Raw genomic sequence first — 14,519 nt, 5'->3', positions numbered from 1 at the left:
CTTGTTTCATGGTGGCCATGAGCTCCGTCTGCTGCTCAACCAAAACCCGCACTAAATCCTCCATGCCACGGATAAACCGCGAAACCGGAACAACGACGCAACACGCGAAAGAACGACCCTACTCGTCGCCAATTGTGTAGGAACACGGTTCATGTTTTCCGTCGCACTTCAGAGTAGACCGAGAACCGTCTCATAGGCATGCCCGATGTGAACTGACTGGGCACGGCCCGTGCTGCCTGAGTTGTTGTTGTTGTTGTTGTTGTTCCGCTGGCAGAGGTCGCAGCCGAATTCTCGCGTGCCCTCTGGTGGATGGGACTCTGTTTGCGGCAACTACCGTCCGCAACACGCCGTGCCGATGTGCGCCTCCCGCAATCTTTCTGCTGGCTACTGCAGTTAGCTGCTTTCTCATCTTTGGTTAGTTACGAGAGTGCTTCAGTGTGTTGGCAGGAGACAGGAGGAACGAAAGCAGTGGGAAATGTAGCTGAATTGGGTCACATCAGTAGTGGAACTGTTAGGCTATGTAATTTGGCTATGAAGCATTTGTATGTTACATTAGTAAAACTGTGTTCAGTCTGAAGGCAGGTTTGAATAATACAGTATTCTACTGTTCCATTGGAGGTGGCATGCAGTAGCCTTCCTCGAATCTTTGAAACGAATTATCCAACCAGTTATAGTGGGACCTATAGCGTAACGTGGACTCCGAAAAATGATGCACCTAATCTTGACATGTTTCTCATTGTCAAAGGCGGAAGAAGTGACAAAAAAAAGGAACCCAGGACCAACGAGGTATCAAACCTCAGAGCTTTAGCACTGTAGCCTGGAATTTACCCACTGAGCCAAATTCTTTTATCATGCATAAATGAATTATTTATCAAAAGAAACTGTGCAGAGCCACAGGGACAATCACTGGATATAAGTAAGAATGTTCTGTTCGAGATGTACACAAAGTAATGGTGGTGGTATTCTATATTATTCATTATTTAAGTTATGATGAATAAATAACAAATAATTATTTGTATTTGGTTCTGGTCCTCCTTAGCTCCATGATGTGGACCTCCCCAACCTCAATGGTGGCATTATAGGAATAAAGATCTGGCAATATGGTTATTTTTCAGGAAAAACTTTGTCTCGTACACATGCTTCCACAGGTAAAGAGTTAACCATATGTGTGTGAGGTCATATCCATACGAAAGCACTGGCAGGTTGATATACACACAAACAAACACAATCATACACACAAAATTCTAGCTTTCGCAACCAATGGTTGCTTCATCAGGAAAGAGGGAAGGAGAGGGAAAGACGAAAGGATGTGGGTTTTAAGGGAGAGGGTAAGGAGTCATTCCAATCCCGGGAGCGGAAAGACTTACCTTAGGGGGAAAAAAGGACAGGTATACACTCGCACACACACCCATATCCAACCACACATACACAGACACAAGCAGACATTTGTAAAGGCAAAGAGATTCGGCAGAGATGTCAGTCGAGGCAGAAGTACAGAGGCAAAGATGTTGTTGAAAGACAGGTGAGGTATGAGCAGCGGCAACTTGAAATTAGCGGAGGTTGAGGCCTGGCAGATAATGAGAAGAGAGGATATACTGAAGGGCAAGTTCCCATCTCCGGAGTTCTGACAGGTTGGTGTTAGTGGGAAGTATCCAGATAACCCGGACGGTGTAACACTGTGCCAAGATGTGCTGGCCGTGCACCAAGGCATGTTTAGCCACAGGGTGATCCTCATTACCAACAAACACTGTCTGCCTGTGTCCATTCATGCGACTGGACAGTTTGTTGCTGGTCATTCCCACATAGAAAGCTTCACAGTGTAGGCAGGTTAGTTGGTAAATCACGTGGGTGCTTTCACACGTGGCTCTGCCTTTGATCGTGTACACCTTTCGGGTTACAGGACTGGAGTAGGTGGTGGTGGGAGGGTGCATGGGACAGGTTTTAAACCAAGGGCGGTTACAAGGGTAGGAGCCAGAGGGTAGGGAAGGTGGTTTGGGGATTTCATAGGGATGAACTAAGAGGTTACGAAGGTTAGGTGGATGGCGGAAAGACACTCTTGGTGGAGTGGGGAGGATTTCATGAAGGATGGATCTCATTTCAGGGCAGGATTTGAGGAAGTCGTATCCCTGCTGGAGAGCCACATTCAGAGTCTGGTCCAGTCCCGGAAAGTATCCTGTCACAAGTGGGGCACTTTTGTGGTTCTTCTGTGGGAGGTTCTGGGTTTGAGGGGATGAGGAAGTGGCTCTGGTTATTTGCTTCTGTACCAGGTCGGGAGGGTAGTTGTGGGATGCGAAAGCTGTTTTCAGGTTGTTGGTGTAATGGTTCAGGGATTCCGGTCTGGAGCAAATTCGTTTGCCACGAAGACCTAGGCTGTAGGGAAGGGACCGTTTGATGTGGAATGGGTGGCAGCTGTCATAATGGAGGTACTGTTGCTTGTTGGTGGGTTTGATGTGGACGGACGTGTGAAGCTGGCCATTGGACAGATGGAGGTCAACATCAAGGAAAGTGGCATGGGATTTGGAGTGGGACCAGGTGAATCTGATGGAACCAAAGGAGTTGAGGTTGGAGAGGAAATTCTGGAGTTCTTCTTCACTGTGAGTCCAGATCATGAAGATGTCATCCATAAATCTGTACCAAACTTTGGGTTGGCAGGCCTGGGTAACGAAGAAGGCTTCCTCTAAGCGACCCATGAATAGGTTGGCTTACGAGGGGGGCCATCCTGGTACCCATGGCTGTTCCCTTTAATTGTTGGTATGTCTGGCCTTCAAAAGTGAAGAAGTTGTGGGTCAGGATGAAGCTGGCTAAGGTAATAAGGAAAGAGGTTTTAGGTAGGGTGGCAGGTGATCGGCGTGAAAGGAAGTGCTCCATCGCAGCGAGGCCCTGGACGTGCAGAATATTTGTGTATAAGGAAGAGGCATCAATGGTTACAAGGATGGTTTCCGGGGGTAACAGATTGGGTAAGGATTCCAGGCGTTCGAGAAAGTGGTTGGTGTCTTTGATGAAGGATGGGAGACTGCATGTAATGGGTTGAAGGTGTTGATCTACGTATGCAGACATACGTTCTGTGGGGGCTTGGTAACCAGCTACAATGGGGCGGCCGGGATGATTGGGTTTGTGAATTTTAGGAAGAAGGTAGGGGTGCGGGGTGTCGGTGGGGTCAGGAGGTTGATGGAGTCAGGTGAAAGGTTTTGTAGGGGGCCTAAGGTTCTGAGGATTCCTTGAAGCTCCGCCTGGACATCAGGAATGGGATTACTTTGGCAAACTTTGTATGTGGTGTTGTCTGAAAGCTGACGCAGTCCATTTTTCCTGCGTGGAATGATAGAGGGAAACATTCCACGTGGGAAAAATATAACCCACGTCTTTCCCTCTTTCCTGATGAGGCAACAGTTTGTTGCGAAAGCTTGAATTTTGTGTGTGTGTTTGTGTTTGTTTGTGTGTCTATCGACCTGCCAGCGCTTTTGTTTGGTAAGTGTGTGTGTGTGTGTGTGTGTGTGTGTGTGTGTGTGGATGGATATGTGTGTGTGTGTGTGCGCGAGTGTATACCCGTCCTTTTTTCCCCCAAGGTAAGTCTTTCCGCTCCCGGGATTGGAATGACTCCTTACCCTCTCCCTTAAAACCCACATCCTTTCGTCTTTCCCTCTCCTTCCCTCTTTATATGATGAGGCGACAGTTTGTTGCGAAAGCTTGAATTTTGTGTGTATGTTTGTGTGTCTATCGACCTGCCAGCACTTTCGTCTAGTAAGTCACATCACCTTTGTTTTATATATATATATATATATATATATATATATATAGAGGGAAACATTCCACGTGGGAAAAATATATCTAAAAACAAAGATGCTGTGACTTACCAAACGAAGCGCTGGCAGGTCGATAGACACACAAACTAACTTTCCTGAAGAGGCAACAGTTTGTTGCGAAAGCTTGAATTTTGTGTGTTTGTTTGTGTTAGTTTGTGTGTCTATCGACCTGCCAGCGCTTCGTTTGGTTAGTAAGTCTGGTAAGTCACAGCATCTTTGTTTTATATATTGTTTCAAAAATGACCGCTATATTTTAAACGGCAATAAAAACTAAACGAGCAGCGATAGAAATACACTGTTTGTTGCAATATGCTTGGGACAACAGTACATTTTCAGGCAGACAAACTTTCGAAATTACAGTAGTTACAATTTTCAACAACAGATGGCGCTGCCGTCTGGGAATCTCTATAGTACGATATTTTCCACATATCCACCATGCGTAGCAATAATATGGTGTAGACTCTGAATGAAATTACTCGAAACCTTTGACGTGTCTGGCGGAATGGCTTCACATGCAGATGAGATGTACTGCTTCAGCTGTTCAATTGTTTCTGGATTCTGGCGGTACACCTGGTCTTTCAAGTGTCCCCACAGAAAGAAGTCACAGGGGTTCATGTCTGGCGAATAGGGAGGCCAATCCACGCCGCCTCCTGTATGTTTCGGATAGCCCAAAGCAATCACACGATCATCGAAATATTCATTCAGGAAATTAAAGACGTCGGCCGTGCGATGTGGCCGGGCACCATCTTGCATAAACCACGAGGTGTTCGCTGTGTCATCTAAGGCAGTTTGTACCGCCACAAATTCACGAAGAATGTCCAGATAGCATGATGCAGTAATCGTTTCGGATCTGAAAAATGGGCCAATGATTCCTTTGGAAGAAATGGCGGCCCAGACCAGTACTTTTTGAGGATGCAGGGACGATGGGACTGCAACATGGGGCTTTTCGGTTCCCCATATGCGCCTGTTCTGTTTATTGACGAAGCCGTCCAGGTAAAAATAAGCTTCGTCAGTTAACCAAATGCTGCCCACATGCATATCGCCGTCATCAATCCTGTGCACTATATCGTTAGCGAATGTCTCTCGTGCAGCAATGGTAGCGGCGCTGAGGGGTTGCCGCATTTGAATTTTGTATGGATAGAGGTGTAAACTCTGGCGCATGAGATGATACGTGGACGTTGGCGTCATTTGGACCGCAGCTGCAACATGGCGAACGGAAACCCGAGGCCGCTGTTGGATCACCTGCTGCACTAGCTGCGCGTTGTCCTCTGTGGTTGCCGTACGCGGTCGCCCTACCTTTCCAGCACGTTCATCCGTCACGTTCCCAGTCCGTTGAAATTTTTCAAACAGATCCTTTATTGTACCGCTTTTCGGTCCTTTGGTTACATTAAACCTCCGTTGAAAACTTCGTCTTGTTGCAACAACACTGTGTTCTAGGCGGTGGAATTCCAACACCAGAAAAATCCTCTGTTCTAAGGAATAAACCATGTTGTCTACAGCACACGTGCACGTTGTGAACAGCACACGCCTACAGCAGAAAGACGACGTACAGAATGGCGCACCCACAGACTGCGTTGTCTTCTATATCTGTCACATCACTTGCAGCGCCATCTGTTGTTGAAAATTGTAACTACTGTAATTTCGAAAGTTTGTCCGCCTGAAAATGTACTGTTGTCCCAAGCATATTGCAACAAACGGTGTATTTCCATCGCTGCTCGTTTAGTTTTTATTGCCGTTTCAAATATACCGGTCATTTTTGAAATACCCTGTATATATATAACTGCACACACACACACACACACACACACACACACACACACAGAGAGAGAGAGAGAGAGAGAGAGAGAGAGAGAGAGATGTATATATTATTCACTCATATGCAAAGAACAAATTGAGGACAACAGTAGACAAAAATAAGGGTACATACACCATGACAACTAACAAATTAAGTGTTTTGAGAGGAGGAAGTATTACACAGTGTAGCAGCAACTCTTTTAAGAAAATTACATATTTTCTTCACGTCATTCAGTAACTTCTACCTGTGCTGTCCAGTCCACTGTAATACTAAAACCAGTACAGTTGTGAAGATTAGTTGAGTTGTGTACTAGTTGCAAATGGCACTTTATTATGACTCCACAAGATAGAATTGCAATCCAAAAGTAATTTAAGTGCTTACATATAAACACAGGCAAATTTCTGCTTACAAGTTTAGATATTAACATGTATCCAATCCATGAAATATACTGTAATTCATATACTACTTACCAACGTGTCTTCCAACATATTCTTCAGTATACAGACTATCTCAGAAAAAGTAGGTCTCTCATCCAAATCAAGCTGCCAACACTGAAGCATTAACTGGTACAAGTCATCACCAACAACAGGTAGTTGTGCCAATCGTAAACCACGCATCACTCGAGCTGGGACATCTGTATTAGACACTTCAGCATAAGGTGTTCCTCCTGCAAGCATAACAGTGGTCACATACAGTTGCCACATGTTGTATACTGTAATGCTGTATGATGTAATGATAAATCATTACAGCAATCAGCTTTATAAAGAAAGACATATAAATAATTTATGCATTATTTATTTACACTGTATTCAATAACATCCCAATAATAAGTACTGTAATTGTGTTGATTTTCTGTTAAAAGAGTAACGTTGCATCATCATTTCCTTCCATCCTCAGTATCATCCCACACACACTCGATTATGGAATATTGAGATATCTAATTACAAAGAGACCACAAGAAGAATGTATTTCTCAGCTCCACACAATTTGTGACATGTTAGTTTCCACAGATTGTTGACAGAATCAATCACAAATATCAACACAGTCAGTAACACTGTCACAGTAAAGTGTTACTACAAATAACTGGATGATTCTGAAGGACTTTAATTTCAGCAGCAATGAATATACAAGGGTGGGTTGAAAAGTTCTTGGAATCACCATGAGAGGTCAGCACTAGCGCAATGAGTTGTTCAAGTGATATTCATAGGACTGTTATCTGTAAACACGTGTCACGTCAGTGCTCTTTGGAGACAGCTGTCGTGGTGACGTGGCTCTGTTGTTGTTCCTGCATAGTGATTTGCGAAGATGGAAAAAAATTGAGATTCGAGCTGTGATTAAATACTTCATAAAGAAAGGTATGAAAGCAAAGGACATTCATGTCAATTTCCAAAAGACACTGGGGGTCTCTGCTCATTCATGTTCAACTGTTGCCAAGTGGACAAATGAATTTAAATTTGGTCAGGAGAGCTTAGATGATCCGCACAGTGGTCTCCCAAGATGTGTCACTACTCCAGAAATAATTGCAAAAGTGCACAAAATGGTCATGGAGGATCGCCGATTGAAAGTGTGTGAAATTGTTCATGCTTGCCAGATGTCATCTGAAAGGGTATATCATATTTTAACTGAAGAATTAGAGATGAAAACATTATCTGCAAGAAGGGTGCCGCGACTCGACGCTGGATCAAAAACGCGTGAGAATGCACATATCACAACAATGTTTGGTCTGTTTTAGGAGAAACGAACAAGTTTATGAGCCGGTTTGTGACCACAGATGAAACTTGGGTGCACTACTATACCCCAGAGACAAAACAACAGTCAAAGCAGTGGAAACATGCTAATTCTCCACCACCAAAGAAAGCAAAAACAATTCCTTTAATGGGAAAGATCATGGCATCAGTGTTCTGGGATGTGAAGAGGATTCTGTTTGTAGACTATCTGTCAATTGGGCAAACAATTACTGGAGCAGACTATGCTAAACTCCGGGACAAATTGCAACAAAAGATACGCAAAAAAGGGCCATGTTTAGCAAGGAAGAAAGTCACCTTCCATCAAGACAATGGTCACCTGCACCCATGTGCCGTCACCATGGCAAAATTACACAAACTGAAGTATGAATTGTTTCCACACCCACCTTATTCACCTGATATGTCTCCATCAGACTTCCATCTCTTCCCAAAACTGAATATACTTCTTGGTGGATGAAGGTTCACTTCAAACGAAGAATTGATAGCCAGAGTTGACAACTATTTTGCAGGCCTGGAGAAAACTCATTTTCGAGATGGAATCAAGGCACTGGAACATTGTTGGACCAAGTGCATTAATCTACAAGGAGACTACATTGAAAAATAAAATAAAAAATTCAGTAATGTAAGTACTTTTTTTCTATTCCGTTCCGAGAACTTTTCAAACCACCCTCATAACTATAGTTACATGGCAAATCAGATAGCATGTATCTTTAATAAAGTGAAACTAAAGATGATATTTCGTACCAGAGTATGTATCTGTTATTAAGGAAAAGGATACACTGAGATGTGAAGTAAATGATGATGCATTCTATGAAGTGGTTTTTTTTTTGTACAAAGTCGACCTGTGTGAAGAGCCAGTCACAGTGGCACCGATATTGAGGTATTCTGCTCGCGACTGACATCGGCCAATTTTTTCAAATCAGTATGTGGGTACATGCACAATTTCACTGCAAGCAATCTCAGCTGAATGTAGAGACACATTTTCTTTAGTCGAATCGGGTGATGTTCCCACACACAAAACATGGCTCCTGAGAAATTTTTAAGTTTACTACAAAAAAAAGGAGTTTGAGGCATCCTGAGGATGAGAAATATAACCACAAGGGTGTGTCTCAGAATCCATAGTCCGAAATTGTTACTGTATTGGAAACCACAAGTTTGAAACAACTTAAAAATTTAATAATTAATTAAATATTACTTTTTATTACATTATGGCTGTTCTATAGCTGCCTATCCATTTCAACCTCATATCTATACATAATGTAGCACATCATCTGCAACACAGGCAAAATCTGTATTGGAAATTTTAGACCTAACCTCAAAAAAATTACATGTTCATGCGAGAAAGGTGGCATATTGCAATTCTGATGCTTAAAGTTACAGTAATGAATCTCTTTCTGGGTTGGTATTATGGGTGGACATTAGCTGTCTATGAATTATTACTACTGCTTGCTGGCACATTTATGCCAGCAAGACTGTGATTCTTTTACATGAGGTGTATGTATTTTCACTTTTCAGTGCTTTAGGTGTTCAAAGTATCTTATTCTAAAATGTGTTTAGAGTTTCAAGTATATGCTGAATGACAGTCATTGAAGATTAATTGCATGTCTCTTTTGCTGAATTTACTTGAAATTGTGCAGAGTGTTTTTAATCTTGTTTTTCAATGTCCCCACAGTTCACTGAGTATGTAACAGAACATTTATCTCTTAATCTCATGTATTTGTAAAACACATCTGGTTATTCCATTGAGGAAAGAGTGTACAGTTTGAATAGATGAAGTGTACAGATAGTGTGTACAGTTAGAATAGACTGTAGCCTCATGGTGCCACCAAAAACTAACAAAGGAGATCGGATGCACTGTGACCAAGCTGTTGGTCAATGTTATCGGGTGACTGCATCTGGTGACCATTGTCAGTGCCACTTGACCACAGCCTAAAAGTTACATCCTACCCTGCATAATACTATGCACAGTGTGTTTTTGTACCCTCCTTTTTAAGAGCAGCCCACTTACAGAAAACCAATCAATTTTTAAATCAAGAAACTTTCAAGTTGAATCAGTGTCTAACACATTACATAAATCACTCCAGCTTGCACTCTGCATAATCCTTCCACAACTGCATGTGAAATCATTAATTAGCCTGCAGAGTTAATTTTAAAACAGAAAATGTTAACTTATTGAATATGTCGTCACAAAGATATGTTTCTTACCCTCTCGCACAATTCCGGAAGAAAAGTTTCCACACTGGTGTATAATTACAAATCTTAAGAAATACTTTTTACTGTCTTTTCTTTGGCTTCTTAAAACTTGTTATAGCATTCTCCTGTCTGAATAGTAGAACAATACCATTTCAAATCTTCCTAGAAACTGCTTAAAATTTTCTAATGGTAATCCGTGTACTCTACCTTTTATGAAGCAGTACCATGAATGAACTCCACTGTGTTGTTGTAAATAACTTTTAGTTTATAAGAACTTTTCAAACCCACAGCTCCTTTCACAAATATTACAACCTTTTGAATTTTTTATCTGGTTTCCCGAGTTTAATGGTGCTCTGACATGCCAATACATCAAAAGTGTTTTCGCCTCATAATTCATTTAATCATGCAAGAAGATTTTTCACAATTTTTCAGTCCAGCTGAATTTTAGCACATTATACTAAATATGTGACACCATTTCACTTTCTTTGCTCTGCTTGAAATTTCAGTATCTATTATTACTGTCCATCAGAGGCAATGATGTTGACACTTATCACAAACATTCTACACATTTCTGTTCTTGAGAAAGAAAGCATGGAGCCACACAAAAGCTGAAACATGCAGCCGATAGTATTTGAAGAACATCTGTAGTTACAAAAAAGTATCTGATTTGGCACATGCATTGCAATACGTCATTAATTTTAGAATCTTCTTTATTTATAATAATGAATTGTGTCTGAGCACATACATACCCAATGCAGTAATTTCCCATAATGTAACACCGAAAGACCAGACATCACTTTTGCTCACAAAATAGCGACCACGGAATATTTCTTGAGCTGTCCATCGAGTGTAATCTGGAACCTACAATTACACAGGGTATTCATCATTAATTGAAAATTCACTGTTTAATATGATGATGTTGCATATGTGAAACTCAATACATGAAGACCCAAAAGATGGCTGTATGTTAAAGCTACCATTAAACAAAGTACAAACTTTGGTCATGGAATGTCCTTGGTAGAATAAAAATAATGGAAAGAGCAGAAGTACCAACTCACCATATAAAACTTTCTGGCAGACTAAAACTGTATGCTGGACTGAGACTCGGAGTTGGGACCTTTGCCTTCTGTGGGCAAGTGTTCTGCTGACAGAGCTACCCAAGCACGACTCCCTCATAGCTTTACTTCTGCCAGTATCTCATCTCTTAACTTGCAAATTTCACAGAAGTTCTCCTGCAAAATCTGTAGGACTAGCACTCCTGGAAGAAAGGATACTGCGCAGACATGGCTTAGCCATAGTGTGGAGGATGTTTCACATGAAAACTTCTCTGAAGTTTGGAAGGTAGAAAATGAGGTACTCGTGGAAGTAAAGCTGCGAGGAGAGATCATGACTTGTGCTTGGATAGTTGGTAGAGCAATTGCCTGCAAAAGGCAAAGGTCCCAAGCCCCAGTCTTGCCTGACACACAGTTTTAATCTTCCAGGAAGTTTAATATCAGTGCACATACTGTTGCAGAGTGAAGCTTTCATTCTGGAAACTCAACCTATAGTTGATGTGTTGAGTCATCAATAGGAACATAAACTAAGCCAAAAATGTTGCTAAGCTTTTGGACGATGTCCTTCTTCACAACTAACTACAGAATACATTTGACATTGTCTGAAGATTAGCAGTGTTTACAGTCCAGTCTGCTCAGTCAACAGGCTGTTTTTAACATATGAAGATCTTGATATTACCCCTTAACAAACACTAATAATCAGTTTCACTGAAATCATTGTTGCAAATCAAGTGAGATAAATTAACAGAAGCTGAACTCAAATCTCACTGTAGTATTCTTATGAGATCATTTTTCAAAATGTCACTGCTGATTACTGTTCACCTGTTAAGATGAGGGGATGCTTTATCTGCAATTATCACTTATTGACAAGGCACAGAATAGTAACAGTAAAAAGAAGATATGCTTTTATGTTTCATAATACAGGATCCGTTTTCATGAAAAGGCAATTAGGACAGATACTTGAACAAGTGTGCACATAAATGCTATTACAGTATCTGTGTCTTACAATGTGAGATGCAACATCTATGGATATCAGTTATACCTTAGCCTAACATACATTTACAAAAATCAAAGTCTCCTCCCCCTTCTCACTCTATCAATAACCTAGCTCAAAACATGTTCCGTTCTCTACACTTTCCTAGCTCTGTCTTTATTCCTTACTTTTCTATTGTCATATTTTTTCTTTTACAGTTTATGCTTCTTCAACTATGTCTTACTGAACATGGTGCTACTAGAAATTCGACTATTGCTTTTAGGGAAATCTTCCCCGGGTGCTTGATCTCTTGGTACAGGACATTCCATGGCCTGCACACATGTCAGATTTAAATCCATGTAACTACTTTTTTGTGAGGCTGCCCCAAGACAGAGGTGTACAAACATTGACCCAGGACCTTACAAACCATGAAGAATGCAATATGCCTTGAAGTAGGCTGCATGCTTCACAAAGTAATGTAGAACTTCAGAAGCTGGCTGCAGCAGTGAATTAACAATGAGGGACATCACTTGCAAGAGCTGTTATTTAAAACATCAAGAAATTAACTTCCAGTTGTACCCTCCTGATGCCAAAATATAGTTTTGTTCTACTATGTTTCTTTATTTTTTAAAATTTACCTTCAAAGTTAGGGATACTTCACTGTTCTACCGCACAGCTTTAAAGCTGTTTCTTAATAATAGATTGCCATATGTTAAAAGGACCTTAGCCATTCCAGCCTAGTTTTGAGAAAACTAACAAAAATGTAATTACACTTAGGTCATTCTTATTTCCACGAATCACTATGATTTTAGAAAGCATTGCTTGTGCAAAACCCAGCTTGGGTTTTTCTCACACAACATGACCTGAACAATCGATGAAAGGCAACAGGCAGACGCCATATTGCCAGATTTCTGGAAGGCGTTTGACACAGCACCCCGCTGCAGGCTGTTAACGAAGGTAGCAGCATATGGAATAAGTTCAGACATATGTGAGTAACTCGAAGACTTCTTAAGTTATAGAACCCAGTATGTTGTCCTCAATGGAGGGTGTTCATCAGAGACAAGGGTATCGTCACAAGTGCCGCAGGGAAGTGTGAAACGCCCGCTATTATTCTCTACATACACAAATGATTTGGCAGACAGGGTGGGCAGCAATCTGCAGTTGTTTGCTGATATTGCTGTGGTGTACAGTAAGGTGTCGAAGTTGAGTGACTGTAGGAGGATACGAAATGACTTAGACAAGATTTCAAATTGTGTGGGATGAATGGCTGCGAACTCTTAAAAAAAAGTACATCAATACAGACCAGCAGGAAAAACAAACCCATAATGTTAGGATACAGCATTAGTAGTGTCCTGCTTGACACATTTGCAGCATTTAAATATCTGGGCATATGAAATGAGACGAGCATGTGAGGATTCTGGTAGGAAAGGTGAATGGTCGACTTTGGTTTATTGGAGAAATCCTAGTAAAGTGTGGTCCATCTGTAAAGGAGACCACGTATAGGACACTAGTGCAACCTATTCTTGAGTAATGCATGAAGGTTTGGAATCTGTACCAGATCAGATTGAAGGAGGGCATCGAAGCAATTCAGAGGCAGGCTGCTAGATTTGTTACCAGTAGGTTCTAACAACAAGCAAGTGTTATGGAGATGCTTCGGGAACTCAAACACGAATTGTTGGAGAGAAGGCAATGTTCTTTTTTGAGAAACACTATTGAAAAAATGTAGAGAACTGGCATTTGAAGCTGACTGCTGAACGATTCTACTGCCGCCAACATACACTGCACCTAAGGACCATGAAGATACGAGAAATTAGGGCTCATATGGAGGCATACGGGCAGATGTTTTTCCCTTGCTCTATTTGCAAGTGGAACACGAAAGGATAGACCAGTAGTGGCACAGGGTACCCTTCACCACGCACAGTACGGTGGATTGCAGAATATCCATGTAGATATAGCTTTTTTCTTTTCTCCTGAAAAAAAATATCAGTAATGCACAATAATGATGTGAATATCAGGGTTCTATTCACATTGCAAAAAAATAAAAATCATGCACATAAAAAATGTTTACACTTCAATGACAGAAGTCCTTTTAGCACATTTCTGGATTTCTGTTGTAGATACCGTGTTTTTCTCTTAATATGGGCGTTCAACAGTGGATTTAATAATAACCAATTATTACAAATTTCTGCCACAATAAATTTTTGACCTTCGTTGCAAGGTATTAAGAGCTTTGCTAGTTCATATATCATATAGAACCTGACATGACTTCTAAGTAATATCCCTTGACATGAAAATAGTGTTCAATTTACACATCAAATAAATTAATAAAAAATGGTACTGATCCCCCTTTGTCATCAGTGTTCTGCCAAAAGACAGATTTTCACATGGTCGTTCTCCAGGCTGTCTGGTCTTCTACCATCCTCTTCAGGTCTGCATAATTTCCTCTTCCCTTTATGTCATCTATAATCTTGTATCTCCTTCTTCCTCTCAGTCTTCTCCCACAAACCAATCCTTCCAAAGCATCTGCTAGCAAGCACTCCCTTATCAATGAATGTCCAACCAGTTCTTTTACCTTTCTCTTACAACCTTCAGCGACATCTTCTCTCACCAACACTTTCCAATCCTGGACAGGAATGTGTAGAATTTGGACACTTTGCATGGGGCACATCTGTCCTTTCAGTTTCTTCTGTAAGATTAGTATGATATTTTTGGAGCCTTCTCTAGTGAACAATTAGCAATCTAGTGGAACGTCACTTTGCAGCATCATGAAGGTGAGGGCTTCTCATTTCCACCTTCAGCTCTTCACATGTGCAGCAACAGTCAATCAGAGGATGTACGAAATGTAAACTGAAATTTTCCTTCAAAAATGCTGCATAAGGTGATCTTTATCTGGTGATATTTCTCCTTAAACAACTCATACATCACTACAATGTTAAGCCTGGCATATAAATATCTAATATC

The 14,519-nt window shown here is 41.2% G+C and overlaps 1 protein-coding gene across 1 annotated transcript in view; it reads right to left on the bottom strand.

Moving 5' to 3' along the window:
- Window positions 1-14,519, bottom strand: part of LOC126248520 (putative inactive tyrosine-protein kinase Wsck) — a 149,669-nt gene that overhangs the window by 16,831 nt on the left and 118,319 nt on the right. The window contains exons 10-11 of the mRNA XM_049949573.1: window positions 10,283-10,394; window positions 6,066-6,262 (exon numbers count right to left, since the gene is read on the bottom strand). Coding sequence (XP_049805530.1) covers window positions 6,066-6,262; window positions 10,283-10,394 — 309 coding nt within the window. The remainder of the gene's footprint in view (window positions 1-6,065; window positions 6,263-10,282; window positions 10,395-14,519) is intronic.

Source organism: Schistocerca nitens, chromosome 3 (assembly GCF_023898315.1).
Source record: "Schistocerca nitens isolate TAMUIC-IGC-003100 chromosome 3, iqSchNite1.1, whole genome shotgun sequence".
NCBI lineage: Eukaryota > Metazoa > Arthropoda > Insecta > Orthoptera > Acrididae > Schistocerca > Schistocerca nitens.
This window is presented reverse-complemented; position numbering and strand designations above follow the sequence as displayed.